Source organism: Aspergillus mulundensis (assembly GCF_003369625.1).
Source record: "Aspergillus mulundensis strain DSM 5745 chromosome Unknown scaffold_5, whole genome shotgun sequence".
Taxonomy (NCBI): domain Eukaryota; kingdom Fungi; phylum Ascomycota; class Eurotiomycetes; order Eurotiales; family Aspergillaceae; genus Aspergillus; species Aspergillus mulundensis.
Window position 1 is genome coordinate 578,018 of NW_020797893.1, and position 24,308 is coordinate 602,325.

The 24,308-nt window shown below is 52.4% G+C and overlaps 8 protein-coding genes across 8 annotated transcripts; 3 read left to right on the plus strand and 5 right to left on the minus strand.

Moving 5' to 3' along the window:
* Nucleotides 1-484: 484 nt before the first annotated feature.
* DSM5745_05533 (uncharacterized protein) lies at nucleotides 485-6,715 on the plus strand (the record flags this gene model as incomplete). The annotated part of the gene is made up of 8 exons (XM_026747549.1): nucleotides 485-654; nucleotides 717-933; nucleotides 987-1,061; nucleotides 1,132-1,197; nucleotides 1,253-1,693; nucleotides 1,743-1,863; nucleotides 1,920-6,232; nucleotides 6,305-6,715. 8 exons carry the CDS (start codon nucleotides 485-487, stop codon nucleotides 6,713-6,715), a joined length of 5,814 nt encoding a protein of 1,937 aa, XP_026603381.1.
* A 400-nt stretch (nucleotides 6,716-7,115) lies between these two features.
* DSM5745_05534 (uncharacterized protein) lies at nucleotides 7,116-7,624 on the plus strand (the record flags this gene model as incomplete). Its single annotated transcript, XM_026747550.1, has 2 exons — nucleotides 7,116-7,377; nucleotides 7,431-7,624. The coding sequence occupies 2 exons, from the start codon at nucleotides 7,116-7,118 to the stop codon at nucleotides 7,622-7,624; spliced, it is 456 nt and encodes a 151-aa protein (XP_026603382.1).
* A 1,099-nt stretch (nucleotides 7,625-8,723) lies between these two features.
* On the minus strand, nucleotides 8,724-10,048 carry DSM5745_05535 (uncharacterized protein; the record flags this gene model as incomplete). Its single annotated transcript, XM_026747551.1, has 3 exons — nucleotides 8,724-8,962; nucleotides 9,021-9,640; nucleotides 9,702-10,048. 3 exons carry the CDS (start codon nucleotides 10,046-10,048, stop codon nucleotides 8,724-8,726), a joined length of 1,206 nt encoding a protein of 401 aa, XP_026603383.1.
* A 1,216-nt stretch (nucleotides 10,049-11,264) lies between these two features.
* On the plus strand, nucleotides 11,265-12,268 carry DSM5745_05536 (uncharacterized protein; the record flags this gene model as incomplete). Its single annotated transcript, XM_026747552.1, has 2 exons — nucleotides 11,265-11,622; nucleotides 11,703-12,268. 2 exons carry the CDS (start codon nucleotides 11,265-11,267, stop codon nucleotides 12,266-12,268), a joined length of 924 nt encoding a protein of 307 aa, XP_026603384.1.
* A 359-nt stretch (nucleotides 12,269-12,627) lies between these two features.
* DSM5745_05537 (uncharacterized protein) lies at nucleotides 12,628-14,124 on the minus strand (the record flags this gene model as incomplete). The annotated part of the gene is made up of 1 exon (XM_026747553.1): nucleotides 12,628-14,124. One exon carries the CDS (start codon nucleotides 14,122-14,124, stop codon nucleotides 12,628-12,630), a length of 1,497 nt encoding a protein of 498 aa, XP_026603385.1.
* A 513-nt stretch (nucleotides 14,125-14,637) lies between these two features.
* On the minus strand, nucleotides 14,638-16,248 carry DSM5745_05538 (uncharacterized protein; the record flags this gene model as incomplete). Its single annotated transcript, XM_026747554.1, has 1 exon — nucleotides 14,638-16,248. The coding sequence occupies one exon, from the start codon at nucleotides 16,246-16,248 to the stop codon at nucleotides 14,638-14,640; it is 1,611 nt and encodes a 536-aa protein (XP_026603386.1).
* A 1,646-nt stretch (nucleotides 16,249-17,894) lies between these two features.
* DSM5745_05539 (uncharacterized protein) lies at nucleotides 17,895-20,368 on the minus strand (the record flags this gene model as incomplete). Its single annotated transcript, XM_026747555.1, has 3 exons — nucleotides 17,895-18,693; nucleotides 18,757-19,767; nucleotides 19,836-20,368. 3 exons carry the CDS (start codon nucleotides 20,366-20,368, stop codon nucleotides 17,895-17,897), a joined length of 2,343 nt encoding a protein of 780 aa, XP_026603387.1.
* Nucleotides 20,369-21,590: 1,222 nt separating this feature from the next.
* DSM5745_05540 (aldo/keto reductase family protein) lies at nucleotides 21,591-22,736 on the minus strand (the record flags this gene model as incomplete). Its single annotated transcript, XM_026747556.1, has 4 exons — nucleotides 21,591-21,982; nucleotides 22,048-22,483; nucleotides 22,532-22,623; nucleotides 22,673-22,736. 4 exons carry the CDS (start codon nucleotides 22,734-22,736, stop codon nucleotides 21,591-21,593), a joined length of 984 nt encoding a protein of 327 aa, XP_026603388.1.
* Between the last annotated feature and the right edge of the window lie 1,572 nt (nucleotides 22,737-24,308).

Here is a 24,308-nt window from a genome sequence, read left to right on the forward strand (position 1 = left end):
TCGTCGCTGGCCCTCATCTGCCCCTCGCGATGAAGGTGCAGCTCTGAACTTACCAGTTTGGTCCGATTCAGATGCGACCTCGGGAGGGTTGTTGCTGGGCGGTTGGAGGAACAAGAGAGCAGGGGCACGAGGCGGGGCAAAGGACTCACAAATACGGAGTAGAATGAGCAAACAAATTCATTGTTGGCCAATGACAATGGAGGTTACACGCAGCCCTTGAGGTTTCATGACGCCGAGCCTCGCTGACCGGGTTTTACTGGCTGCCTATGCTTTAGTGCTGATCCTTCTGCGACTGAAAGGCAGACACTTGCACTTTCAAATGAGGAGCTGCCACACGACTGGTTATTCGTGCAATTCCTCGAGCGGATTTCCGTACACCGAACCACCCTCTGACATTCCGCGGTATCATCAGTGAGACACGCGCATAAGAGCCTCGATACCATCCCGTTCACTTTCATATCCTTTAGTAGGCGTCTCATCACCGATGGAAACCCTAGATCCACATAACGATCTTGAGTCTCCCGTAAACTCCGATCTCTCACGCGTTGTAAGCAATGATTCCTCTGAGGCTGCGGAAGAAGACACCCGCCGGCTACGGCTAGTGAACACCGTACAATCGCCGCCAAGCGATGATGCTGAAGCCCCATATGTCGAGTAAGTCTCGCAACCAGCTCCCTCTGATTTCATATAGCGCGACCTCTTTCTGACTTTGATAGCATCATACACGTCAAAGGGTTTGACACGAATCGACAGCTGGGTCTGGAGGAGGTCCTTGGCGATACTGCCACCTCAAGGACTCGAGAATTTGTTTTCCAATGTGATGTGCCTAGTCTCCTTCTTAATGACATGGTTTTTGGTGCAGCCCAAGATCAGGCTGTGCAGTTGCTGGATGAAATTGTCTCCTTCAGTCAAGACAATGAGAACGGCAATAAGGTAAGTGCATGCTTGCAGCCTGTACTCAACCTCCACACGACATTATGGGAAAGGCTGATAGGCAGAAGACAGTCCAACCAGCTCGGATCTTCATTGCCTATGAACTGGGTTCTTTAATCGTCAACAAGGTACGTAGGTTGCTCGTATTCAACGCTTGACTGTAGCCTCCGGCTTTGTATACTGAGGCACGCATTGCAGGCAATTGCTATCGCGTCTAGAAGCGAAGAGCGATGGCCCGGGGTCTTTTACAGTACTGTCCAGTTCGTATGTGAAGGCGGTACCACGCTTTGCTGGAGTTTCTTCCTGATGCCTGACGCAGATATATTACGACTGCTTCTTGCGGAGACCACGTGGGCACGATATGGACGCACAGCTCTGGCGCGCGCTGAAGTTCAACCCTAAATTTACCTCATTCGCACGGTTGCTCACGCCTGCGTCCATCTCAGCTCTCATTGATGTTGTAATGAAAACGACGGAGGCTTTTCTTGGCTCTCGCATCACATTGCGTACGCGTGTTATTAGTATCTATCGCGGAGGGGCTTCTGAGGAGACGGACGATGATACAGATGAAGAAACAGATGACGAAACAGATGACGAAACAGATGACGAAACAGATGAGGATTCACAGGAGGAACCCGAAGAGGGATCAAGTAAAGGATCAGAAGGGGGTTCGCAGGGGGAAGCGGACAAGGAAGAGAAAAAAGGCGACGAGGACGAGGATGAGCAAGGGGACGAGAAGGGGCCTGAGGAAACGGATCAAGTACGTACTACATTTCCTACGGAATGCAGGATCCTCACACATAAGCAAGAAACCCGACTATATTATGGGAACCCTGGGAGTGTCTACTGAAATCGCCGTTGAGCTGAACACAGACGGTCAGAACAAAACCGGTTCTAGCTTGTCCGAGATGGTGTGTTATCGGAAACAGAGTGAGTCATTACACGGTTAAAACTCGACATGCCCATCACATTGACCACATGCACAGACTGGGTGAACAGCCCGGAATGGGTAGCGTTGCAACGAATGCTCTTACCGCTGGCACAACCGCAACACCAGCACGCCGCCGAAAAGCCCGAATCCTCCCATCTATTGCTGCAAAGCAAAACATACAACGACTGGGTTCAAGGATCAAAGTCACCTGTCTTATACATTCAAGGACGAAATGAAGAGGAGTCGCGCTTGCTGGCTGAACAAGCGTTTCTCCACTGGCAGTCCCTACGGCAGGGCAAGGAGCAGTATCACATCCCAATTCTCTCCTTTACCTTCTCATCCAACGATCCCGCACGAGCCGATATGTGCTCTATGCTATGCTCCGCCACTATCCAGGTATTGTCTGCGTTCGGCGAGGAAAGGGATTATACTGAGACTCGCTTTCGCGATTTGCACAAAATCCATCGCGGTTGGACAATCCAGCATCTTCGCGGGTTCTTCTTGAGCCTTGTATGTGCAGACCTCGCGACTGGTGGACTCCTGGTTCTGCACGACGTGGACGAGTGCGACTTAGCAAGCCGCAACGAATTTTGGGACTTACTCCAACGCCGTGCTGAGCTGTCTGACGCATACGCCAGAGTCATTGTGACTTCCCGTCGCAGACTGACGTTGTTAGCGGACTCGGATGCAACCAGCATGTGGTATGTGTACGATCACGCTGAGGATAGATCGAAAGAAGCGACCCCAGCACCACCATGTCCGTACCCCGCCCGCATGATCTCCCGGCTTTGCCCCGGTGGCTATGGTAAATCCCAAATCAGTAAGGCTTTGCGGTCTCTAAAGTCAATGGATGAAACCACCTTAGACCGGATTGTCCGCCTCATTGAGACCCATACGAACTGGCCCAACAGTCCGTCCTTCCATTCTTGGACGGAGTTCTCCACGCTTCTAACTCAGGTTCAACCATTGAGTACGCCAGCCTCTGTTCTGGACGGGATACTCCGCTCGATTTCAGATCAGATAGGACTACGATGGGTTCTTCAATGGCTCCTATACGGCCACCGGCCTTTTAGTGGTACTGAGCTCGCCTGCGTTCTGCACTACTGTAAACGAAGCGGTGATGATCAACCATTTTCGAGCCCAACCCCGGACGAGATGGAGAAGTCCCGTCAACTCCTCAAGTCGTGGTTGCCAGCTTTGGTCCATTTTGGTGGTGACCAAGTTTGCGTTCGAAAGCCAATACGGGACATTCTACTGGAAGAGGACCCGGATTACGTGTGGAATGAGATCGGACCAGTCGTCCATCAGACAATGCTTGACTTTCTAGCTGAATACCTTGCATCCTCGGAAGTTCGTGACCATCTGATTGAGCTATACGATCGGTATGTCTCGCAGGGTTACGCTGAAGTCGACCGCCTCGCGCCTTCCCTGCAGCCTGACGGCGACGACTTTGTTTATTATGCGATAACAGCATTTCCATATCACCTGCAGAAAGCGCCATCTGCTTGGAAGCGATTGGCGGACATATTTAACATCGCGGAGGATCGCCTCGTACCTTGGGCGAGGATGTACTGGGCAATGAGCAATCCGTTTTCGCGTCCGCCAGTGCAAAAGGCAGACTCGCCGCTCTCTCTACTTCTCAACACGGGAAGTCTCGACCCGGAGTCTCGCAAATCGTTGAAGAGGTTCATGACTTCTGCAGACTTTCTAACTAAATCGGCTTCTGATGACTTTACCCCCCTGAACGTTCTAGATCGTGCAATGTCGAATGCTGATGAGAAGGCTTCTTTGAAGTATATCCAGCGTATTGTGGGAACGAACACTAGTAAGCTGGAAAGCGCTAAAGAAACCATTACACCAATACAAGTCGCACTAGGCGACGATCCTTGGCCTTCCAAGATGCTGTGGAGGGCTGCATGGCTCAACATGGAACAGTTGGTCGATTATCTGCTAGACTCTGTTGGCGTCTCACCGGATACAAAAGGAGTGGTCTCGCAGCGCTATCAGTCTCCATTGGTCCTGGCCTCGGCTCACGGTTATACTCGCATCGTCCAGCCACTGCTCAAAGCTGGAGCTGATCCTCATGCTCATCTCAACGACAGCAATACTCTATTTGTTGCTGCTGGTAATGGACATGTCGATGTCCTCCGAGTCCTGGCAGACCACGATCAAACCCTTATAGATACCGAGACACCTAATTCACGTCTTTACGAGGCGTCATACCGCGGAAACTGGCTAGCAGTGAAGGCGCTCCTTGACCTAGGTGTCCCCTCTGACTTTGTCCCCGGCCCAAACAGCGGATGGGCTCCCATCGTCGCTGCAGCGGATTCAGGATACGCTCGGACTGTCCGTGCTCTGCTAGAAGGTGGTGTGGATCCAAATATATGCGGCCCTGGTGAGAGAGGCACTGCGCTCTGGTGGGCTGCTATATCAGGTCAAAGCATAGAGTGCGTTCGGGCTCTTCTGGAACACGGCGCAGATCCGAACCATGAGCTCCTGAAGCCTCCCTTGGTAGTGGAAATATGCATGTCGTCGGACCTCAGCTCAGACTATAAAACAACTCTCCTGGAAGTTCTTCTCAACAGCCCGGCGCCGTTGGATCTCGACAAGACGGACTCGCATGGATCGACGGGATTAATCTGGGCTTCTAGCAGCGGGTTTACGCCTGTGGTGCAATGGTTGCTCGAGCACAACGTCAGCGTGGATTCATTAAATGATAGGCAGTGTGGTGCAATACATTATGCTGTCGTAAACGACCGTATAGAGGTTGTCCAGAAGCTACTGGAGCGGAAGCCCCCTCTTGATGTCTTGACTATCAATGGCGAGACTCTTCTGCAGGTGTCGGTACAACAAGGCGTCGAGCTAGTCCGCATGCTGCTAGATGCCGGCGCGAACCCCGAGCAGGAGAACGGCAACGGCTTGACGGTGATCAATACGGCTGTTGTACAACAGGAGCCCGAGGTGGTCGCGCTCCTTATTGACCGAAAGGTTGATCTATATCACCGCGACCGCGCAGGCTGGTGCCCTTTTCACGACGCCGCAGGTCATAAGCCAAATGTGGAGATACTCCGGAAGTTCGCAGAGGCGGGAGTCAACTTGAAAGAGACCACCACGGAAGGTCGGACGTGTCTCCACGTGGCTGCCACGTTTCCCCAACCCGACATCATAGGGCTCCTACTAGAATACCGTGGTGGGTTGGATATAGATCAATGCGACGACGAAGGGGAAACTCCGCTCATGGAAGCCGCAGCTAGTGGTAATGTCGAATGCATGCGCCGTCTCATACGGGCAGGCGCCAATATTAATGCCCAGTCCACAATTGGCTGGACACCATTGATGATTGCAGTGACCTCTTCGAAGGCCACGGCTGCCGTCACATACCTTTTGTCGCAACCTGGGATTGATGAAACAGTCTCCTCCAGAAAGAGAGGAACAGCCCTCCATATAGCCTGCTCGGAACTCGAAATCGAGGCAGTGAAGATGCTCCTCGATCGTGGCGCAGATGTTAATCTACTGCGACCGGGCGACAGACCGACTCCTCTCATGGCAGCGTGCATGCCGTTGAACATGCACAACGAGGAGACCCGTGACGAGTACGTCGACCTAATTGACAGGCTAGTTCGCCTGTTGGTGGACCGCGGCGCAGACCTGCACGGCACCTACAGGTCTAAAACTTCCACCGTACTGTGTGCTGCTGCTATGACCGCTGCCTCCCGTACAATCAACTATCTGGTCAGCAAGGGTCTTTCTCTCAAACAGCCAAACTGCCTCAATCGCTTGCCCATCCATTATGCCGCCACCAACGGTCGAGAGAACTTCGACGTGGTCTTCCAGACCGACGGTGATCTGGTATCCACCGACATTGCAGGGAAGAATGCCCTCCACTGGGCCGCTCAGTTTGGCCACGTACAGACTGTCGAGTCGATTCTGGCCCATGCTCGCACACCAGAAGAACGACGGAATCGCATCAACGAGCCCGACGTGGACGGGTGGACGGCTCTCTGCTGGGCGCTTCGCCCGATCACGATTACAAATGCCGGTGAATTCTCTGAGCCCTACGATCCTGTGCAGACCGTGCGGGTCTTGATTGAGGGCGGAGCTGACATGGCTGTATCGTGCCACATGGGCGGGGAGGACGAGACGTTTACCGTACTGGAACTGGCGAAGCTTCACAATGTATCGGACGAAATCATGGCATGTCTAATTGGGACAAAGCCAAAGAGAGAAGCCCTGCAGAACGGTGATGATGGTGGCGAGGGCGATGGTGATGGCGATGACGATGAAGATGGAAACGCCAACGACGCTACCACCACGCGCTCCATCCGACCGTACAAAGTGCAGGACTACGGGTGTTATATCTGCCTCAATGTAAGCTCGCTACCGTGCTGCACACAGACCAACCAAGTGTTCTACCTAGGTCATTCTAACCTATACCAACAGACAATCTGGGGCCCCGTATACGAGTGCGGAACGTGCCCGGATTTCCAAGTCTGCAAGAAATGCTACGGGCGGATCGATCTCTACCACGAACACCTGAAGCAGGAAAGCGACAATGAAGCTGGTGCGAGCGAACCCGGAGCCGAGACTGAAGCCGAACCCAAAACCGCAGCCCCGCACGTCTTCAAGGTCATCGTCGAAGCGGAACCGGAGATCTCGAGCGCGCAAGACGGGGTGTCCTCGTCGCCGGGCCACTCGAGGAAGGGCTCGGAGGGGGACAGTTCTGGGGTCAATAGGCAGGATGGGGACGCGGGCGTTGGTGATGATACGTTGGAGGCGATTATGAACTTCTCGGTTGATGATGATGTTACGGAGATTGATGATGGGGCGTCGCTGAGGTTTAGGAGTCCGTGATTCAGAATGCAGGCCTCATTATGAGGGTATATATATTACACTTTGAGATGACCCTCGGAGTATTGGAATACAGTAGGTAGGCTGCAGGTATCATATCATGTCTGCAGTGTACCCGGACTTATTTCTGGGAAAGCCCTTTCCCCCACAGCAGGGAATACATCCTGCGTGCTAGCAATGGTCCCCAGGTATTCTATACATCGGCTTTGACGATGAATCCAATGAAATGCGGAGTCTGGGGTAAAGTGGACCGAGGCTCAGCGTTGAGCCGAGATCCGAACGTGGCATGATCTCACCAGTTCTCCTCGACATGACGGGACTATCCATCACCTGTACTCTGTACCTGCGTCTACCGTCGACTCGCAATTCCAACATCAGACTCGCCACCAGTAATTAAGACACCATGACCAACGCCCTCAAAGCGACCAGCATCGGCTGGCTGGTCATCTCCGTCGGCCATGTGGTACGTCCCCTCCAACTACCTTCTCTCTTCCTCATCACCCACGTCCATGGTAAGAACCCCGATAAAAACAAAAATCTGAGATGCATCCAGCTCGGCGCCAAAGAATGGCAATCCTCTCCGCAATTCCGCGCCTTGCCGGTGACCGCCGACACCTGCGCCCGCGTCGGCTGGTACCAGGGGAGCGCCTTTTTCCTGGTGAACGGTGCGCCTTCCTTGCTATGTTAGAAAAGGCCAAATGCTAATAAACGATTGCAGCACTGATCAACTACAACTGGTCCCTGGCCCCCGAGCAGCTGCGGAACCCAATTAACAAGGCTGCGGCGCTCGTCATGGCGCTTTCCATGCTTGGGAGCTCGGCGGGGTACTTCCGGGGCGGGGTTAGTAGGAACGGCCTTGTTGTTGCAGTTGTCGGGGTTTTGCAGGCCTGGGCTGCGTTGAGGGTGAATTGATGTCTGAGAGCAGTGGACGTAGGTGTGGACCTATTATCTGGGTAGACAAATCTATCGTCCTAGACAATCTAATTGATAGCGGGTCAGGTGTGAGGACCCTAAGACGAATAGATGGTTTAATGCGTCAAAGCTACCATATCTCCAGTGACAAAGCTGATGATGTCTATAACTTACTGCAACCGCCAGAGCTGTAGCAAGGCAAGAGGTTGATCTTGTTCAGTCGGTATATTTAGTGTAGGTTACTACCATTATGCATACTGACAGCTGTGCCATCTCTGTCCTACCTAGTGCTGGAACTGAGGGCCGTATTCCGAATACTCCAAGCCCTATACATGGGAGAGTCCAGGTCTCCTAGTACATCACTTGACCAAAAGGCACTGTACAAGGTCCGTGGACGCAGAACTGGAACTATAAGGTATACTAGGATAGGAAGGGCATACCGTATAGTGCCTCCTTCCTAGCGAGAAATACCTTGGGCGGATTGCTTGGAGCCCTAAGGCCACCAGGCAAGGCTTATATAGGAGGTCTTGGGCCAGCAGGTAGATAGGCAGACTCCAAGCATTCCATAAGGTTCAGAATAGTCCATCCTCATGGTGTCGGATTCCGTTGTCTATAGCTGTATTGTTAATTGGCGCCCGAAATTCCAAAACATGTTAGAGCTTGAGGCGAACCAGCTTGTGGAACGTGTTCTTGCACTCAGGTCAACGCTATCGATATATGCTACCATCATTTGCACTATCAGTTTGTAAGCTTGAATACTCAGCCCTTATTCAGCAGCCACAGGGATATGATGGTGGAAATACAGTCAAATGTACGAGGTGCTTATACACAAGTAGGTTCACCAGGGCATATACAGTGCTTGGCCTATTTGTTCAATATCTCAAGGTGTCATCCAGGGGTAATGGAATGTCAAGTCGAATCGACAACTGCCTCTCTACTACCATGGCTTTCCCTCCTGAGCGCTGTGTCTCGCCATAGTACAGAAGCAGCATTGAAGAGGACACTGGGGTCCGGAGCCGTTCGCACTTCGCACCCTTGTGCCATGATAGCAAGTATTGTCACGCAAGGAAAGGCCCATCGTAATGCTCCAAGCCAGCACTTATAGCTCTCCCTCCGCCCGCTCAAACACGGCTGCATCCTCCTTGATCAAATCCGCAGCCAGCTCGGCAAATGCATAGATATTCGCCGTGGGATGCCCACAGAACTGGATGGGGAAGATCGAAGCATCCACGACGCGAACGTTGTTCGTCCCATCCACGGTGAACCGGTCGTCCACAACGCCACCCAACTCGACCGGGAGCATGGATGCACTTCCAACTGCGTGGTAGTTCGGTGTATCTAGAAAAAGAGAAAGATGGATTAGTTGATCCGGAACCTGTGATTAGAAGATACCTACATTGCTCCGCAATCCAGTCTCTCCAAACCTCATCGCCCGCATCATCCGGAACACGCTCCAGTCCAGGGACAACCTCCTCGGCGAAAATCTCACCCACCTCTCCCGTCCGCAGAACCGTCCTCAAAAACCTCGACATCTCAATCTGCACCTTGACATCCCAATCCAGCAGCCCGAACTTCGGATCTAGAGCAGGCGGCACCCCCGGCTCCGAACTCGCAATATGCACGCTCCCCCATGAGAACGGGAGGAGACCCCAGTATCCGACGTGCACCTGCGTGGGGTTATCGAGGATGAACACATATTCGCCGATTGGGATGTTCTGGTTGAAGATAAGGTCGTGCTGGCTTTCGAAGAGGATCTGCAGAGACTGTGCAGTCAGTGCGCCGTTTGAGTTCTGCGCGATCGTTTCGGCGTAGGAGGGAAGTGTGGCTTGGAGGTCCGACGCGATGGACTGGGTGGATGGGCCGAAGAGGTCGGCTGCTGAGACGAACGCCACGGCTCGGGTTCCGGTGATTCGGGGCTTGGTTGTGAAGACGATGGATGTGTTGAGCTGGTCTTGGAGGCTTTCGCCGACGGAAGGGAGGGAGACCAGGGGGGTGATACCGTGGGGGTTGAGGATGCTGTGAAACTCCAAGTGAGTATGCAGGCTATCAACTATCAAGGAGACATGGAATGAAATACCGTGGATTGCCAACCCCAGACAACTCGAGCAGACCAGACGAGCGCATCGCCCCAGCAGCGAGAATCACTTCACGACGCGCACGCACCCGGGCAGGCCCAGAGGCTCGGTCACCATGATGGAGAACGTCGACCCCGCCCGCCACAAGGGGTCTAGCAGGCTGTTTCCACAGAATCCTGGTGACAGAGGCATTGATCCAAACGTGCAGATTCTCCCTCCCTGCAAAGGCCCGATAATACGCCGCCGCGGCATCACTCCTCACCCGGCTCGCATCAACCGTATACGGATGCAATGCGAACCCACGCATCGAGCCCGAGTTCAGGTCCCTGTTCCAGGGCACACCGAGCATGTCAAGCTATGATTATGGCCATGGCTATGGCTATGGATCTGCATAACGGTGCAGATCAATCACGGCCGGTGTCCTGGTTTCTGCTATCGTCTAGATATTGGCAGTGATGCCAAGATGACCTACCCTATTGGATGGACTGAATCATGAGGATAGAATGCCATCTCCAGGTGCAAAGGGTGGTCGGAGTCTGAAAGCAGCCTCCGTTCTCCATGTGGTAGTATTGGCGATTGCTTGCAACTTGACAGGCCGAATTGCCAGATCCTATGGTCCTTTGAACAGCACTGGGCTCGTCCGTCAGCTTCCAATGGATGGGATCCGTTGCTTAGGGTACGATCGAGAGAACCCTAATCCAACGCGGTCGGGAGAACTTCGGCGAAACTCCAGTGCCCACTGACGACAGGTGGGGAAATGCTGGTGCTAGGGCTGCGAGGGAGTGGCCTGCTGCCATTCTTGCCTCATATGGCAGTTAGCCCAGCCTGCAGCTGCAGGTGGCAGGTGGAACCAGGGATTGTACGGTACCATATCTTGTAGGATCCTAGGGAACCAAACCTGGGGATTGCATCATGGCTAATCGGGCCGACACTCCTGGCTGACCCCCCTCTCCTTTGATTTGGATAATGTCATTCCGCATCGGTATGGCAGCTTTAATGTGGATACCATGGTTTGGGTTAATCAAGAGGAACTAGGGGCAGGGCTTGAGTTGCCTCTGGATACATGGAAGGGGATACCGACATTAAGTGCGGCGTATAATGATGTGTGGCATGGTAAGGAGGAAGTGTTGGGTGTTTTGTCGAGGCAATTATTGCCCTTGGCCATCTGAGGTCAAGTGAATGTATTTGAACAATATTTACCCACAAAGCCATCTCGCATTGAAGAATTGGGATGGCCAAGTTCGTGGGTTCTTCTCCCATGTACATAAGAGACCAAGCGTAAAACTAGAGAGCTACTTGAAACTACCTAGGCGATATCAGCTTCCAGTAGGTAGCGAGGATCAACCCCTTACGGAAGGCAGCATGCAGACAAAATGCTACTCATGCAAGGCGCACTGCAGTAGATCCAACCCGTCAGACCTAGCAACGTATGAACTGGTCCTCGACCAGATAGATCCAGCTATAAAGGCCTGCGTTTCCCTCTCCAAAGGCTTTACCTACTCCCCTGTGCCTTTTGCTTCACGGTCCACTCCACAGTGCACGAGTTGGCTCTAACAACCCTTACCATGATCAGTCCACTTCTCCTTCTACAAGCCCTCCCCCTCCTCCCCCTCAGCCTCTCGACCGCATCCCCCTCCCCGCCCTCCACCACCGCCGCAACATACGACTACATCATCATCGGCGGCGGAACCGCCGGCCTAACAGTCGCCAACCGCCTTTCCGAAGACCCCTCTCTCTCCATCCTCGTTATCGAACCAGGCGAGCCCCAACTCAATAACCCCAATGTCACCGACATCTCGCGCCTCGCGTATACATATGACAGCCCGCTGGACTGGGCGTACGAGACGACGGAGCAGGCGTTTGGGGGGCGCCGGCAGGTGATGCGGGCGGGGAGGGCGCTGGGGGGGACGAGTGCTATCAATGGTTGGTTTTGTCAATCCATCCAAGATTATTCAAGGAGTTGAGGATAAGGCGGAATGGAGTTAACATTGCCGCGAGCACAGGAGCAGCCTACGCGCGCGCAGAACGGATCCAGCTCGATGCCTTGTATGGCCTTGGAAATGGGACTACGACCTGGTCCTGGTCCTGGCCCTGGACGTGGGAGAGGATGCTGCCCTACTACAAGAAGAGCGAGACGGTTCGCGCGCCAAACGCATCGCAGGTCGCCGCTGGGGCATCGATCATCTCCGGCTACCATGGAGATAGCGGACCGGTTCAGGTCGGTTTCCTGGATATGGGGAACGATACCAGGCATACAGGCGACGTCGATGGCGAAGTCAACTTCACCACAGGTTTGAATCGCACGCATGCATGCACAGCCCGCCATGCCCCGTCCTCCCTCTCCTCCTCCTCATCCCCATCAGCTTCCATCCCAGATCAGGGTCCTCCGGCCAATGACGCACCTTTGCGTTCCAGCATCACGGATATGGAAACCAGGGGAACACTGTGTGACGAGCCTCGAGCTCCCGTCGAAAGCGCAGGGAATGATCGAGTTTGTAATGGTCATTCGGATCAATGGACGGATGATAAAAGAACGGGAAAATCTGATGGCATTTGTCGCTGGGAATGAGGTTCTAGGAGGTGGCGAGTGTTAGATAATGAGCTGAGAACAAGGGGGGAAGAGGTTATGACTGGTGAAGGGAATGAAAACCGAAGACATACCCCGTACCCCGCAGAAATGCCTGCCTGACGTGCAGGCGTACGGTACCTTGTCGCCCATCATTGCAAACAGAGCACAAGAGTAAGTTCGATCGCTTAATCCGTGTCACCACTTGCTATCTGAGAGGTATATTAGGCATGGAGTACCATACCTATTGGAACATCTACTGCCAAGGAAGGTTACGTTTACAGTATGCAGGCGGATGTATTCCAGTGCGTTCGAAGTAGAACGAAGATCTTCCATGGATAGATAGATGACCCGGCAAGAAGCTAAAGGTCGTCTCGCCATGATATAACGTAGGGGGTATCTTCCTCTTCCTCATCACTATCACTAGCATCGCCATCAACAGCCGAGCTCCTCTCATTAATCTCGTCCGCAATCTCACCAATGGCATCCTTGCGAATAGCAACACCCTCAAGTTCGACATCAATCCTATATTCTTCTGAATGCGACCGATATCCAGCGGGATACTGTTTAAAAGCCATGCCCTCAACCCGCGCCCGAGGATGCCTGAATTGCTGCAGGTCTTGGATCCGCGCCCGATCCCAGAAGACGTACCCCTGGCTTCGCAAGTCATAGTTACACGGCGCATTTGACGTCCATGAATCCATTGTCTCGCGCGCGCATAGCCAGCCGTAACAGGGGGTAGAAGTAGAGGAGGCACAAGCGTGCTTCTCAAGCGCCAGATCGTGCTCATCTGCGCCAGCACGCGGCGTCGTCCATCGAAGCACTTGCATGATGGAGCACTTATTTCGGGACATGAAGTGCGTGCGCACGACTCTCCTGCGGACTGTTTTCAGGGGCGCGCCGGTGAGTTTCCAGAGTGCGCCGAGGCCTCGGGAAACGAGGTAGTCGATGTGCCTTGCGCGATCGCGGAGTTTATGCGACTCCTCGTACCAGTGGAGGCAGAAGTAGTCTAGCCAGAGGCTTAGGTTGTTCAGTTCTTGCGTAAGCGCTTCCTTGTGCGGGGATGAGTTTGAGTGTGCTGTGCTCTTCTCCTTGACGGCTGCGACGAAGTCATCCTCCATTGCATCGCAGAGCTTTCTGATCAGCTCGACGTAGAATTGCCCGACGCAACTCAGTTGTTCTACCTCCCAGGAATAATGAGCCCCAAGGTAATCTGGTGCCGGGTCATCGTCAGGTGGTTCGTAATACTGTGATATGTCTTGCCCAGTGATCTGAGAGACTTGGAACAGGCATGTATAAATTTCAAAACGAAAAAATGCTGCTCTGAGACGACTTTCCTCAGCCGATGAGAGAGGTGGCGCATCGGATATTGTAGCCCCTGCGTTGATTGTAGGTTGCTGGAGAGCCGCTAGTGCGTTTGAGCTATACAAGCGCACAAAGTGTTCGAATCGGACGTAGAACTTCCAGAGTCTCGGGAGAATCTTGGAGTCAGGCGTGATAGTCCGCCACTCTTCTCGCAGGTCAGACTTGCTAAGTTCTCGCAGAGAGACGGTCTCCTCTCTTAGCTGTTCTTTGACGCTTTGAGGTATGGGTACACGGTTGTAAAGGCGTGTGTCATCATTGTGCTCTGGCACAAACGCCCAGATGTGCTGGGCGTGATATGCTGCGAGGAAGTCTGACTCGGTTCCCAGGACAGCGCGCCGTAACACTGCCGCTGTGATGGAGTTTCGGTATGTGCGGAATATTCGATACAGGCGCGGTGAGGCTGTGATGGCTGACAGAAGGTCTTTGGCAGATGAAAGCGACTGCAGGATACTTAGTAGCAATTCGGGTGAGAGTGATTCCAAGGAAGAAGCCATGTGGTGTGTTGAAGAGTGGAATATTTGGGGAAGAGGGAGGGGGGATGGATGCCTGCTCCAAAAGAGGAAAGGACGGAGCGGATTATGGATGTTCCGTGGGGGTAGGGCAAGGGCAGAGGCCATTACAGGCTGCCAATTAAGTATTTAGTTGGTCAGTTATCACTGGCTGGCCAGTGTCGGAGTTCTAATGTCGAGGTATACACACCCTGACTTGGTTACATTCAAGGGTCATACAGCATGTTGGCCATTTTGAGGATCATGGACAAATAGTGTAGAGTGGCTATCAACACATTACGCTACAGGATGTAACAAGGTGATGGAGCTACACTCGTTTTTGCTTGTGTCTATTTTCAATTTCTGGTTCCATATTCTGTTGCTTCGGTTCTTAAGTTTATTCAACAATTCTGTTATATCATGCCATGTACATCATTTAAAGAGAGACATTAGTATTTTGTAGTTGTTAACCCTGATAAGTTAAAGCTACCTAAAAACTCCCGACATCCTAATCTGGACTTAATCCCTCCAGTGCATATCAAACCTCGGATCCATACCGTGTCCGCTCCCGCCATCTATATCCATGGCATCCCCTGCCTGTCCATTCCCAGTGCTGCTTTTGCCCTCCCATTCGGGACCCAGGACGTCCCCCAAAACAGCCACGACAACCTCACGACGAACATTCAAGCCCGCCAGCGCATTCTCAACACTGACGTCTTGCACATTCTTCCTATGCCCCCTCGGAGACTTACCCGCAGGCACAGTGAGGAGCTGAACCGCCCTAAGTCGCGCCTCGTCCCAGAATAGAAACCCCACGCTGCGAAGGGCGCGGTTGCCAGGCGCGTTGCACTCCCACCGACGCCCGGGCGTGCGGGCAACGGCCATTTTGAAGCCATAGCCTGGGAACCCGATCTTGAGGGTTGCGGTGGCGGTGCCGGCCGGGTTAAGGGCGAGCGCTGCCGCTGCGGCAGTGATCTGTTCCAAGTCAGTACTCTGAGCAGGGGCTGGATTGTGTGAAACGGAGTCAGAGGGGTACAAGCGGTGCAAGTCCGTCACAATAGAAGTCTGACCCTCTGCCAGAAGATGGCACTGCAGGATCATCTCCTGCGCGATGTGGAACGGCGCACGGGTCACTTTCGACAGGGCCAATACCCCGCGGGAGACGATGTAGTCGATGTGGATTCGTCGGTAGCGTTTCTTGTAGGACCCGCTGAACCACCTGAAGTTGTGGTAGTTGAGCCAGTAGTTCACGCTGTCTCGGTTTACCTTTAGCCCAGGCGCCGTCAGTGCTGCGCCATCCGCCTTGGCCTTCGCCTTGACTCGCGCGACGAAATCGGCGTCTATTTTGTGACAGAGCCCTTCGACGAGGGTACTGTAGAACTGTGCAACGCAGGCGAGTTCTTCGGCTTCCCAGCCGCAAAGTGAACTTAGGTATTCCTCCGCTGGCAATGGGTTAACCGGGCCGAACTGGATATATAAGTCGCCGTACGTTACCTGAGAGAATTGGAAGAGACAGGTGTAGAGCTCGAAGCGGAAGAACGCACGCTTGAGACGTGATTCTTCGGTTATCGAGATGGGGAGTCTGGTAGTGTCAGCTTCAGGGTCAAGATCCATGTTAGTGTCATTGTCAAGGCCAGTCGGCAAGCGCCGCAACTCAGCCAGCGCCTTCTCGGAGTACTCAAGCATGAAACCCTCGAACTTCCTATAGAAGTCCCACATGTCCATCAACACCTCCGGGTCCGCACTCAGGGAAGATAGAGTCGGCCACTCTCCGTCCTGCCCCATCTTCAATACCGCCCGTGTCTCGACTTCAAACTCCTCCACAATCTCCTGCGAAACCGGCGAATCGGGATCAAAGATCTGCTGCCGGATCACCGTATCAGGCGGCTCGTAGACATACGCCCAGAGGCTCTGGGCGTGGTATGCCAGTACAAACTCCTTCTCGATCTCGCGTGGTATAGCATTTCGCAAGACGCTGGAGATGACGGAGCGCTTGTAGTTGGAGAAAAGATGGTAGAAGGTTGGTGAGACGGCGATTGCGGCGTAGAGATCTTTTGCTGAGGAGAGCTGGCCAAGAATGGCCAAATCCAGCTCAGGGGAGAGCGTGCTTAGGGAAGTAGTTGGAGGCATTTCGATATGGTTCCTGCCGTATTGTATCTAGAAACCTGGTTCGAATTGAGCGTTGTAAGTTGAATCGAATGCAAATAGTCTTGTTTGCCGAGTCGTTGTATGGGTCCACGGGTAGTAAACCTTCGTCGACGAAGAATGTATGGGACGAATAGAGCTGAGGGCAGGCAAGAGCAGGGCTACTCGAGGGGTTATTATATGGTGACCTCTCACTTGAATGAGTAGATCGGCCTTTGACTTTTGCATTGCAGATGACCGGTTCAGATGAAAGGCACAAAGAGAGCTCAGGCAAAGAAAAGGAAATACTCAAAGAAGGTCGTACAAAAAAGAGTGAAAGATCCGTGCAAGTCCATTGAGAGCAGACAAAGAAACAGGCAGAAAGGGACCGTCTACCTAAAGGAAGCTTTGTTCAGCCCTAACTCGACGATCAGACCCCTCCAGCTGGTGCCTCGCCTCACCTCAATGAAAGTGCGAGTTAATAATGTTGGACTCAAGGACATCAGTAATATGCAGATCCATGGATCGGCCGCACGCGCTGCGTTCATTAATACCAAATATGCAATGAATCCGTAAAGCCAGTGATAGTCCAAACTCAAACTGAATCCATTCTTATCTAGCCTACCTAGCTCAATTTGTACGTCTAGGCTAGCCCGTAATCCAGCCCGAGGTGGGAGTATCTGTCTAGAAGATGCCAATGTAGGCACACAGCAGCCTCAAGCCTAACGTTGATCGTCAATCATGCCCAGGTGCATCACGAACAGCAAGCCTAATCAAAAACCGCCTCACAGCTCCAAATCCCCAAACTTCGAACCAAAAGCTCATTGACGAACTGGCAATTGCGGTCCATCTTCTCCTCGCATGACTGGCGCTAGGAGGTCTCGTGTAAATTGATCTCTATCCAATATCGCGCGCTCTTGGTTCGAATTCTACAGAGTCGGGGACTTGGAACCCTGGAGATGGATGGTAGACTTCAAGTTCGGGGTGCCTACCTAAGATGTTACTAGTCGGACTGAATTCGTTCTGAGTCTGAAGTAAGCAGACATTTTATCTCCTGCACTCCAATAACTTATTACATGCAAAATACCTACAGCGGAATCTGTTTCCTTTAAAGGGCCGGTAGAGTGGTCGGGTTGTAACGATCTGCACCCGCACTCGAGGAGTACCGAGTTAGGGCTTGAAGATATTATCAGATTAGATTCGTCACGACTCAGACGTCGCGACACCCTCCGGCCCCCAGCTGGAGTTCGGGTCTCGTTCCACTGCCTAACCATTGATGTCCTTAAAGAACTGAGTGCAATGGTCATGCATGGGCGGACCGGATGACTGAGTAACCTGGGTCTGAACCTGTAGCCACCTACCTACCTTTGGAAGGTACGTACATAGGAGCTTAGCGCTAGGTAGACCTCGGTGTTTTGCAGCCGAAGCGTCTCGACGCTGTGCGTGGATTTGCCGAGTTAGATGGTCATTGTGGCGTGATATTCCAGATACTCATACTGCTTGGCAATCCCTCTGCGGAATAGGTATACCTAGCTAGGCAGAGTAACATCATTAGCGCTGTTGGATATCTATCGTAAGTCAACATTATATCATCATTCAAATCATAATATGGATAGCAAGATCAACCTAAAAGCGATGGGGACCTAGTAAAATCACGCATATCTCCTCTCCTTCAACGGCACAGACACCTCTTTCGACGTAAAACTGCAATGTCCGACTCCGTCAACCGCGTCCATTCCCTCCGGCAAAACCGCCGTCTCCCCCCATTTTACCTCCCTCGACGCAGCGGTCGCTGCATCTTCATCAGCCCCCGGATGGCAAGCGGCACTAATAGCAAGACTGCAGCTTCCCGCCAACGGCGCCATGGACCGAAATCTCCGGAACGCCAACCCCAGCAACAGGGATACCATCAGGGTGCCGAGAAGTATGGAGACAAGGATTGCAAGCGGCGAGAGCGCCAGTTGGCCGTCGGGAAAGTCTCCGGGCCAATATGCAGTCTGGTCCCATTTGTAACGGACAATTTGCACGTAAAAGAGACTCTGGGACAGTGTCCAGTGTAAACTTGTGTAAAGCACGAGGACTGGAACGCTATAGCGGTAAGGAGTACTAAGCCAATACGTTGACCGTTGAGAGGTATTGATTTCTGGCCAGGAAACGCGCAGTCCTTTCTTTGTGATCCCGTATGAATCGTATTCCGATGCTGCGAGCATGTTTGTCAGAATGTTGTTGTAGAAGTAATAGCTGACCGTAACCGCGAACTGAGGCGCGTTGGCAAGAAGTACCAGTCCTTGTGCAGTAAATATTCCTTCCAACAAGTTGTACTCGTGCTCTGTGTATTGGCCAAATCCTGTTTTGAAAAGTAGAGTGTTGACTTCCTGGCCCCTCATTGCTGCCAGCTCTTTTGCTGCTAGAGAGAGTAGCCATATTCCCACTCCAATCAATGTACCGGACCTATTGTGCATGGCAAGGGCGTCAGTAACCTGTCGAGGTACTTTTGTATGCCCTTAGACTTACACAGAGAGTGTTACAATCCATCGTTTCATTGTTGCCGCCCGTACCCAGCGGCCCTGCTGTGGTAATCGTCTTGGGGGTGAAGCAGACTTGGCCGGCCATATCGTCTTCCGCACTTCGGGTCTGCCAGCCCAACATCTTCCGTTAGTAGTATCATCAGGCCTTGAGAGGAATGATGCAATGGCATCACCAATAGTCAGGAGTGGCGCGGAGCGTGACCTGTCCAGTCGTGCAGCAAGGAACATTGCCAGGACCTTCAGGGTGGTTACGCCAATGATGGTCAAGAGAATAGGCCGGCTAAAAGCCAGTCTACACCTCTCGGGTGCATTGAGCAAAAGACATCCGGCACTGATTGAGAAAGGGCGGCTGTTTGAGTAGTAGGGATGCCCCTCGCGGCAGATGCTGCCAACAGAGTAAACTTGAATAGGAAAGTTCAGTTCCTGGGCTGCAACGTATTCGTTTACCTCCGAGAGGGACCATGGCCAGGTCTCATTCAACCATACTGCCAAGGACTCTGCCTCTGTGCACCTTGCCACATGATCATTGATGTTCTTGCTCTCACATAACCTCACCGTGAAATTGCCTGGTGTGTATGTCACGGTTCTGTTGTCGACAGTCGGAATACTGAAGACGAATTCCTGGTTTATTAAGGGATATCCCTGACCTTCATAACGATGAGTACCATCATTCCAGATATCGTCACTGTAAAGAATCCAACGGTCGCTAGGGTCATGCACTGATAGCTCGTCGGAGAGCACGACGACAGTTTGAACACCGGACTGGTAGATTTGTCTTCGGAATTTGTTGCAGCTGTTCTCGTCCACTCTCCTATATGCCCTGTGGAGAATTCCGGACGCAAAATCGCTCCAGTTAGCCGAGGGCGCCGTTGAACGGAAACAAGACTCCAACTCCGGTGTGGCGTAGTTTGATATATCAGATGGATTCAGGTCGCTCGCAGCAAGTACAGTCGAGTACCTACTCTTGGCTATAACTGCATATATCGCAGAGTTGTACCTGTTATTATTGTCAGTCTTGCAAAAGTAGGGGAGGGTCCACGGGTGTAGATTGGGAAGGCCACGTACAGTAGATGAAACGGCGTGGCAGTCACCAGTAGCACGGCCCAGATCACGGCTCGATATCGACCAACGACCAGCAAGTTCTTGATGCTCGAAGTCCCAATATCAAGCCATTTACCTTTTTTGTGATGCGCATCAACTTCTTCCCTGCAAGGTGCGACAAGGGTTTGCATAGTGTAGTTGCTGGCAGCCAGTACCGCGGTGCCGAGAACATTGATCATCAAGTGCAACGCAAGGCTCCATCGTTCGGACAGGGCACAGCTGCCGTCATGAATCACTTGGAACGCCCATGAACTAAGAATCTTGTCTGAACTTCCCTGGTCACGGATGTCTGCGGCCAATTTCTCTGCAACGGCGAGAAAGATGAGGTTAACTAACAGGACGGCGGAAGATATGTAGGCACATAGATAAACTCCCTGTATCCAGTGTTTCTTTCTCTGAGGGCTTGCTCCGGTCGCAGTGGTTTCCTTTGCGTTCTCAGGGTTGGAAAGAAGCTTGTAGCGAAATCGAGACCAAAAAGACGAATGCCTGAACTTCATATTGAAGAAGATGGAGAAGGGATGAAATGGCTGGGGAAGGAAACAGCAAGCTTGGAATCTTACATGTACCGCGGGGAAGCAAAGGAACTTGGAAGGAGCGATGGGTGGCAGGGTGCGCGGAGGATTGCCGGGGGATATATGTCTCTGTTTGGCGAGGCAGAATGTGCCTTCCACTGTTCTATTTTTACCCTCAGGCTGGCAGAGTCATAACCACAAGAGCGGTTGGAAATGTCTGTCGGGAGCCTCGAGTCCTGTAACACGTTGACGCTGGTGTCACCCTCCCTGCTCTTCTGGGCCATAGACTTCTCCCTAGTCCGCTCCGTGTACCACCCTCCTCGTATTTGCTGGCCAAACATCCCTGACTATACCACAAGATATCCGTCCACTGGGAAAGACAAAGACCCCCGTTGGTCTCATCCTATAACAGCGGGGACCTGTTTCTCCTCGGAAATGCATGGACATTCAGCCACAGCTGCGAGTGATTTACATTGCCGTTTACCTTTTGATGACCCTAACCAGATATGGTAGCCTTATCGACCGTCCGGGTCGGGCCTAAGGTTGCCAATCTGACAAGGCAGAAGTCTCAACCCTCGTCAACGGCCAGATGGTTCAGGCGCGTAGTTACTGCATGTCAGATACCATTCCGAGTCAGATATGCGTCGATATTCCATTACGACTAGTGCCGTCCCACCTCAAGGCAAGGCTGAAACCATGTACGTTAGGAGTGTATTGCTTTAGTCCACCGAAGCATCTGGTTTGTTAAGGTTACTAGTAGAGCACCTACGTTCAGCGCCTAGATGGCCGTATTCTATAGGTGATATTAAGCTCTGATGCAAACTGTGGATCTTTCATTGCTGTCCCTTGTTCCATGTTCCAAATCTGATCAGCGATATGACGAGCTGTATCGACCAGTCATACCCCTTGTTGCTATTTTGGAAACAACCGGTTGAAGCTTGAGGCCAAGATCTTTCTTCCCTGTATTAAGTGAAAGACCAGTAAACACGGGGTAATCTGTAGGACAATGGATGGCCATCGCCTCAGCCTTTCCATCCAGTTTGACCACATTGCTTCTGTTCACATCCACCCCGTTTTCATCAGCCAGGGGCTTTTACTACTCATCGTACAATTGTATTACGGTGGATCATAGAAGGAACGGTTAGGGTTACAGAGAGTGGGAACAAGGGACAGAGAGGCGTTGTATTATGTCAAAGAGGTAACATGCCTACAAATTCAACAAATGCTCATGCCTCCCACCATACCGCTCCCCCTTTACCTCAAACTCGTCAAGCACACTCTGAAGAACACCCAGCTCCTCCGCGGACAGCGTAACATTTCTGCTATTCTCCAAGACCCTCTCCTCAGTCGTTGCACCAGGAATCGGTATAGCGCCCTGGGCACAAACCCAAGCAATAGCCACCTGAGCAACCGTCACCCCCTTCCGCCTCGCAATGCCCTCGACCGCTTCAACAAGTCCGAAGTTGTGATCAAACACATCAGCTTGAAAACGGGGCAGCATGCGACGCATATCACTTTCAGCGAGGTCTGAATGCTGCCGAAGTTGACCGGTCAGCCAGCCACGGCCGAGGGGGCTGTATGCGATGAGGGGGATGTCCACTGTCATATATAAGGGTTAGGTCACCTGAATTGGAATAGATGAAGCTCGCCGACGGGAGACATACACTCGCAACAAGCATCGACGATCCCATTCCGCAGCGGGTCCATTGTAAAAAGACTCAGCTCGATCTCCGCCGCTGCAATGGGATGCACCGCATGCGCACGGCGGATCGTCGCCGCGCTGGCCTCGCTAAGCCCGATGCCCCCGATCTTGCCCTCCTTCACGAGCTGCGCGAGCGCTGCAATGGTCGTCTCGATCGGAACGTTGGGGTCAACGCGCGCACATTCGAAGATATCAATTTTCTTCACGCCGTCCAGCACGGCGAGCGCTTCCTCCACGGAAGCGCGCACCCCCGAGGGGCTGCCGTCGGGACTGTGTGTGGAGACATCGTAGCCGCCCTTGATGCTCAAAACAGCCTTGTCAGCGTCTTCGGGGTACTGAGTGAAGTAGTGCTTGAGGAGGTGCAGGGAGTTGGAGGTCGGTGAGCCGTAGTGGATACCCTGGTTGTGTTAGCTATCATGCGGAATGTATTGAGAGGCTGAACTCACCCCGTTCCAGAATGTCGCGCCTTGCTCGAGGGCGGTTTTCATGACTTTCGTCGCAGCGGAATACTCGATAGGCGCCCAGGGGCGAGTGAATCCTGTACAGGGGTAAGTGCATGTGGAGGATGGTGTATGAAGAGAACGTACCCATAAGTCCGAAGCCAATGGGTCCGACGACTTTGCCGGTAACAGTAGGAGAGACATGAGGCATGGTTGTAGAAGCTTGCGAGCGCGATATAATGTGATCAAGGCGATTGTAGAGTATTGAGCCCAGGTTGGAGGCTCTTATATAGACATTTCCATGGCATGAACGGAGTTAAGTCAAGAGACATGCTCGGCAAGCTCTGGTGCTAAGAGACGGCATTAAGGTCCACGGGTAGTATTCTGTGTACACGGCGATGCATCTCGGGACTCTGTGTTTGGTAGGTATGCAGTTCATGGATTACCCTGGCAAAGCCGACTGTTGGCCCCTGGGCCAGGTCTTTATATCCGGCCATCGAGCTTATGTCCGGATCGGCTTTAATTACGTTGGAGAACCCTCAAGCTACCCTAGGTAGTGCTGCTAGATCTTAGTTACTGCACTGCTGACGGAGATAACTATCCATGGATCGCTCCTCAACACTTGAAACAGTAAACAAAACCGAGCACGGCTTTGTGTTTTATCGCCGTTGCCAGTCCGGCGACAATCGTTGTAGGGTGGGCATACTTCACGACTCAATCAAAGAACAAAATGTAGAAGCCCAGCGCTGTAGAATGTTCATCACTGTCCTCGATTATATTAACGAATATGCCAAATTATTATTGCAATGGCTTACCATGAGAATTATCCTAGCACGAGGCCAAACACTATGCGCTGATTCTCTTCCTCAATCCATGTACAATCCCCTCCATTATCGAGACGCTGCGATCAGTAGCTGGGCCATTCGATGGCTGGAGCAAGTAGTTTCCCGGTCTGCATAGCCGGTTTTGAAACACACTGCTTGTTACTGTCCTTAGGAAGTATTTCTCAAAGCACATTCTAGTGGAGAACATTGCCCGAAAAGCCACCCTCCACTTGATAGTCTAATTCTTCCAAGCAGAAACCTGATATCTGCACTAGAAGTGTGCATGTGTCTGGCTCGACCAAGCCCATGGTTTGGTATATATATTTCAAGCTTAAGCAGGAAGAGGTCAGACTCACAACTGCGTGAGTACACAGTAAAGGTCAGTTAGGGCTACATGCCCGGTGTTAGGTTATGTTACAATGCGGCATTAGCCAGCAGCACCCGTGGACCAGTATCCAAGATAATGGGTATATGCACTAACCCATCATCAACGGTAAGTGCTGGGTCTTCCATGACTCCTCCAACTCTGTCTGCACCCACGCCTTGGGATTGCGCCTTCTGATGATACCTAGTTGACAATGCCGTGCCGTCCCCTTGTTGGAATACCCGACACATTGTTAGATGCCCTCTGCAATGCCCGTCCTCTTCAGACGCGATATTTTCTATACTTCTATATTTACATGACAATCAATCGTCCGCGTCCTCGACCTACTCAGGTAGGTAGTCACCTATTGGACCCGCATGAGTTACATCACAAGCACGCCCGAGTCGGTTCCTTTCCTTCGGGCCAACGCCCTGACCAACTGGCGACAATCTTGGGACTGAGAGTGGAGCTGCGACCAAGATCTGCTTGATGGAGATCTACACGGCACTGATCGCGGTCCAGCCTCGTTGTCGTTAATCGATAGGAACAGCCTTCAATTGATCCAAGATATCACGGTAGTTGTATTAATACCTAG